Source organism: Prunus dulcis, chromosome 1 (genome assembly GCF_902201215.1).
Source record: "Prunus dulcis chromosome 1, ALMONDv2, whole genome shotgun sequence".
NCBI classification, from domain to species: Eukaryota; Viridiplantae; Streptophyta; class Magnoliopsida; order Rosales; family Rosaceae; genus Prunus; species Prunus dulcis.
In genome coordinates this window covers 22,783,418-22,789,417 of record NC_047650.1, presented here as the reverse complement: position 1 = coordinate 22,789,417, position 6,000 = coordinate 22,783,418, and the positions used below count along the sequence as shown (strand labels likewise).

Genomic DNA, 6,000 nt, shown 5'->3' with positions numbered 1-6,000 from the left:
TTGCCGTGGGCTAATCGCCGATAGATCGCTAGTCATCGACTTTCACAAGCTATAACTGCTAATTGCCGTAGGCTAATTACTGATTAAAAGTCACTTATTACCGTAGGCTAATAAGGACGCTGTTAAGTTTAAAAATTTTGACCAAGTCCCGAAGGGATCTGTAGGGTAAAAAACATTAACGATCGCCAATTGCCGTAGGCTAATGTAGAGCGCCGTAGGATGTTAACATTTTAGCTGCCGTGGGCAAATATGACTTAAAGAGAGGCTAAAGTAATAGTGCCGAGGGCTTTCTATTAATTCTAGTAGAACAAATACATCGAGTAATTACAGTTCCACCCTGCCGTAGGCTAGGTCACTTGTAGTAGTACTTGAGATGTTCTACGTTCCAAGGATGGCCGAGGGCCTTGCCGTTGGTGCCTCTTAGTCGATAAGTTCCCGAGCGAAGGATACCGATGACTTCATATGGTCCTTCCCAGGAAGGTCCGAGGGTTCCTTCCGTGGTATCCTTCGTCGCAAGCGACACCTTGCGCATGACCCAGTCCCCGATTCGGAAAAAGCGGGGTCTGACCCTAGAGTCATAATACCGAGACACACGCTGTTTGTAGGCTTCATTCCGAAGGTTGGCCTGTGCTCGGTGCTCCTCGAGTAGATCAAGGCTTAGAGACATGGCCTCCTCGTTCTCCTTCGGTGCGAAGGATTCCGTTCGGTAGGAAGGTTCGCCGATTTCCACGGGTACCACTGCTTCCGATCCAAAGGCCATAGAAAAAGGGGTTTCCCCAATGGACGTTCGGTAAGACGTTCGAATGGCCCACAGTGCCTCGGGAAGCTTTTTCGGCCAGGCTCCTTTTGCCTTGTCCAACTGCCGTTTCAGCAGTTTCTTCACTATTTTGTTTATTGCTTCGACCTGACCGTTCGACTGGGGATGGGCTGGTGATGCAAAAAACAAGTTGATTTTCAAACGGGGGCAAAATTGTCTGAAGAGTTCCGAATCGAATTGCCTGCCGTTATCGGTAATGATAGCATATGGGATACCGAATCGGCAACATATGTGAGTCCAGACGAAATCTTCAATTTTTGCTGCCGTTATGGTTGCAAGAGGTTCGGCTTCTACCCATTTGGTGAAGTAGTCAACGGCAACCACTGCATATTTTACCTGCCCCTTGCCTTGCGGCATTGGGCCAATCAGGTCCAGTCCCCATTGTGCAAAAGGCCAAGGACTTACAATTGGTGTGAGAGGTTCGGCAGGGATATGTGGGACATTACCGAAGCGCTGGCATTTGTCACACCTCTTCACTAGTGAATTGGCGTCCTGGTGCATGGTAGGCCAAAAGTATCCCTGCCGAAAGGCTTTGTAAGCGAGTGATCGGGATCCAGAGTGGTCGCCACACACGCCGCTATGAATCTCCCGAAGGATGTACTCCCCTTGCTCTGCCGTGAGGCATTTGAGATACGGGGTAGTGTAGCCGCGCTTGTAGAGTACATCGTTGATAACCGTGTATCTTGCTGATCGGTATCTCAGCTTCCGGGCCTGGGCTTTATCCTCAGGAAGGGTGCCGTTCGTCAGGTATAAGTAGATGGGAGACATCCATGTATCCTCATACCGTACGGCACACGCTTCGGAGGTTACCGTGCTCGGTTGGGTAAGGATCTCCACTGGTACCTTTCTTCCGACTTTGTCGTTTATCGCCGAAGCGAGTCTTGCCAAAGCATCGGCATGGCTGTTTTCGCCTCTGGGGATCTGTTTAATCTCGTATGCTTGGAAACTTCGGAGTAGCTGATGGGCGGTTGAAAGGTAGGCGTACATGGAGGCATCCTTGGCGGCGAAGTCTGCCGTTACCTGGTTCACAATGAGCTGAGAGTCGCTGTGAATTCGGATTTGCTTTGCATTCATGCTCTTGGCTAACCGAAGGCCGGCCAAGAGGGCTTCGTATTCCGCTTCATTGTTGGATGTCCGGAAGTCGAAGCGGAGGGCGTATTCGATCTTCTGTCCGTCCGGTGTTGTCAGCACCAAGCCCGCTCCGCATCCTTGTTGGTTTGCCGAGCCATCGACGTGCAAACCCCAGACGGGAGTTGATGTGTCGAGGCGTTCGGTGCCTGGTTGATCCGGCAAGATGGTCTCGGTAATTGCCTCAGATGTCGGTTGTACTGTCGCTGGGGTAAGCTCGGAGATAAAATCGGCAACAGCCTGGCTCTTCTCCGCGGGCCTCGGAACGAACTGTATGTCGAATTCCCCAAGTTCGATCGCCCATTTGATCAATCGGCCCGAAATTTCTGGTTTCTGGAGAACTTGCCGGAGGGGTTGGTTGGTCAGGACTTTGATCCCGTGTGCCTGGAAGTATGGCCGAAGTCTTCGTGCCGAGACAACAAGGGCCAGAGCTAGCTGCTCTAATGGTGGATACCGAAGTTCCGCACTCTGGAGTGCCTTGCTGACATAGAAGATTGGTAATTCTGCCTTCTCTGGCTTCCGAATTAGTACCGAGCTGACGGCAGTTCCGGATACTGAAAGGTAGAGGTAGAGAATTTCCCCAGGCAGCGGTTTTGACAAAAGGGGGGCTTTGCTCATGTAGTTCTTCAGGGCTTGAAATGCGTTATCGCATTCGGCAGCCCATGTGATATCCCGTTTGCCCCCTTTCAAGGCTTTGAAGAACGGTACACATTTATCGGTAGCCTTCGATATGAAACGGGTCAGGGCGGCCACGCGTCCGGTAAGGCTCTGAATGGCCTTCGTCGTCTTCGGCCTCTCCATATCGATGATTGCCTTTATTTTCTCGGGATTCGCCTCAATCCCCCTCTGACTGATCATGAATCCGAGGAATTTCCCGGAAGATACACCGACGGCGCATTTCTTCGGGTTCAGCCTCATCCTGTAGTCTTTTAGTATGCCGAACATGATCGATAAGTTCTGCAGGTGATCTTCGGCAGTTCTGCTTTTTACCAACATGTCGTCAACATAAACCTCCATGATGTTGCCGATGTAACCGGCGAAGATTTTGTTGACGAGCCTTTGATAAGTTGCCCCAGCGTTCTTCAGACCGAACGGCATGACATTATAACAGTACAACCCTTTGTCTGTTATGAATGCGGTATGTTCGCTGTCGGGAGGGTGCATGAATATCTGGTTATAGCCGGAGTAGGCATCCATAAAGCTCAGCAGTTCGTGGCCGGCAGTGGCGTCCCCGAGCTGGTCTATCCGTGGTAACGGAAAGCTGTCCTTCGGGCAGGCCTTGTTGAGGTCGGTATAGTCTTGGCACATCCGCCACCCGCCCGTGGACTTTCTTACCATGACGGAGTTGGCAAGCCATACCGGATACGTTGCTTCCCGGATGAAACCGATGGTTTGAAGTTTCTCGACCTCCGTGCGCATCGCCTCATACCGTTCGACATCGTATGATCGGCGCTTCTGCCTTACGGGCTTATAGGCGGAGGAGATGGTGAGTTTATGGCTAATCACGTCCGGGGCGATGCCGGGCATGTCCTCGTAAGACCATGCGAAAACTTCCGAATGATGCCGCAAGAAGTCTATGAATTGCGTTCGGAGGTTCGCAGTGAGTCTAGTGCCGATTCTAACCTGTCGATCGGGCTGCTCATCGCTCAAGGTTATGGTCTCCAATTCTTCGGCAGGTTGTGTGTGAGGGGTGGGAGATTCATCTCTAGGGTCGTCAACCGGTCCAGGACCGTTCGGTAAACCTTGCACCGTCATGGTCTCGTTGGGGAGTATGAACGAGGTTGCCTTGAGCGCCGTAGCGTAGCAAGTCCGCGCGCTGAATTGATTTCCCCGGATTGCCCCCGGGCCGTTCGGGGTAGGGAACTTCATCAACAGCATGTGGGGCGAAAGATGCGCCTTGATCCTCGTCAGTGCCGTTCGGCCAACGATAACGTTGTATGCCGTCGGGCAGTCGACGATGAGGAACAGATCGTACGTTGTTGCTTTTTTCGGCGCCGTGCCAAATGTAATTGGCAGTCTGACACTGCCGATTGGTTGGACCAAGTCTCCAGAGAAGCTTAACAGAGGTGTCAACTGCCGGTCGACTTGGTTGTCATTGATTCCCATCTCTCTGAAAGCTTTAGCAAAGATTACGCTCACGGAGCTCCCGGTATCGATCAGCACTCGCCTTACATCGTAATCGGCAATTTCAGCTCGGATGATCATTGGGTCGTCGTGGGGATAGAGGATTCCCTCTTCTTCCTCTTGGCAAAATGTGATCGGCTCCCAATGAACTTTTGGTGTTTCCTGGAACCGATTCATCTATATTCCGAGCACCTGAGGGAACTGCGCGGCACGCACATACTGTTTCATCGAACGGTGGCTCGTCCCCGCAACGGTAGGTCCTCCGCTGATAGTGCTGATCATGTTTATCTGCCGAGGAGGGTTCGGCCCCGGCGCCGTTGGCGGCCGGGCGATATACTGGTCCAGTTTCCCTTCTCGGATCAGCCGCTCCACAATCTTTCTCAAACTTATACAATCTTCCGTGTTGTGGCTGTTGTGCTGATGGTATCGGCAGAATTTACCGGCCTCCCGGTTGTCTTGCCGATTGGGTCTTCTAACATTCGGCTTCGGTATGGCCTCCTGTTCGTTCATCAGAACGGTTTCATACGTGGTGTTCAGCAGGGTGAAGACCTCGTTGCCGTGGTCACGGTTGGGCAGGGGTCCTCGGTTGTCGTTGTGACCATACCGACCTTTCCCTTTCTTTGGCTGATCTCTCCGATCGTCACGGTTATCTTTCCGCTTATGGCTCGCCGAATATGAGTCGGTCCTATCGTAGGATGGCGCCTTCGCAGGGTAAGCGTTTGGCTTGGCATCCTCTCGGCGTGCCGAAGCGCTTGGTTTTGAGTTGAAGTACTCGGCCTTGGCGTGCCCCGCCGCCTGCTTCATCAGCTCATCATACGTGCGCCAGTTGCTGCTGTGTACTAGGTATCGGAAATGCGAGGACCGAAGGCCACTCTTGAAGGCGTCGTAGGCTGCCCTATCATCTGTTTCCGGACACCTTGAGTACTCGTGACTGAAACGCGCCGCATACTCTCTCAGTGGCTCGTCCTCTCTCTGCCGGATCGTGTACAGATCGTCGGCAGAGTAAAGGCGATCCGTTTGGATCATGAAGTGGTTGAGAAAAATCTGCTTCAGCTCGTCAAAAGAATCTACCGTTTCCGGCTCCAAACGGTAGAACCAATTCAGGGCTGCTTCGGTAAGTGAAGACGGGAATAACAGACACTGCCCCTCGTCGCTCAGACCCTTGCATCCGATGGCGGATTGAAACGAATGAAGGTGGGTTAAGGGGTCCTCGGTTCCAGTATAGAACGGTATGCGCAGTGGTTGTACTTCCCTATCCTGCCGAGAGCGACGGATGCGTCCTGTGAACGGCCCGGGCCGAAGCTTTCCCCACTCAGGTTCCTGGGAGCGAGCCTTGTCGTTTTCCATTTTTTGGACCTTCTGAAAAAGGAGTCGGACAACAGGGTCGCGGCTTGGGATTCCTTCGGCATCATAGTCTTCTAAGCGCCTTCGCGGGCTCACGGAGTTGTCCCCCAAGTATTGAGTTGATACCGAACGGTAGGTGGACGTTTGCGCATCGGAAGGGATATATTCGGATGCAGACTCCGTGGAGTTCAATCCTTGGACTTTCCGAATAGGTGACTTACTCCCGCCGGCGTTCATCCGGGATTCCCGTAGTCGAGCGTTAATCCTGGTCGGGGATCTCTGTCTCTCTACCTCCCGATCATTAAGCCTGTGTCGGCAGTCAGAATAGACCTTCTTCGGTATGTGTGGTTGGTCCCTAGGTGTCGGCACCACCAGTTGTTTGGAGGGCGCGGGCGTTGCCCTTGCTGCCCTTCGGTGCCTCCTCCTATGAGGGGGTCCCAAGCTTTCGGAAGAGTGAGTCGTCTGGACGTTCTGCGGTTGCTGCTGGTGCAGCTGCCGTTGGGTTTCGTCCACTTTGGGCGAAAGGTGGTGGTTGTGCTCCTGAAGCCTAGCCATGTCCTTTCGCAGAGATGCGATTTGGGCTACTA

At 52.8% G+C, this 6,000-nt stretch overlaps 1 protein-coding gene across 1 annotated transcript; it reads right to left on the bottom strand.

Moving 5' to 3' along the window:
- Positions 1-352: 352 nt before the first annotated feature.
- Positions 353-4,246, bottom strand: LOC117616643. The gene is made up of 3 exons (XM_034346026.1): positions 3,063-4,246; positions 1,154-2,924; positions 353-859 (listed from the first exon to the last, which is right to left on the bottom strand). The coding sequence occupies exons 1-3, from the start codon at positions 4,244-4,246 to the stop codon at positions 353-355; spliced, it is 3,462 nt and encodes a 1,153-aa protein (XP_034201917.1).
- Positions 4,247-6,000: the final 1,754 nt, after the last annotated feature.

Bases quoted from the DNA above. Each gene is read 5' to 3' on its own strand.
- LOC117616643 (XM_034346026.1), bottom strand. From the start codon at position 4,246: ATGAATCGGTTCCAGGAAACACCAAAAGTTCATTGGGAGCCGATCACA. The intron at 2,925-3,062 runs GTTGTACTGTTA...GGTAAAAAGCAG, and splicing joins GCATTCATAACAGACAAAGG to AACTGCCGAAGATCACCTGC. The intron at 860-1,153 runs GTAAAATATGCA...CTGAAACGGCAG, and splicing joins TGCCGCAAGGCAAGGGGCAG to TTGGACAAGGCAAAAGGAGC.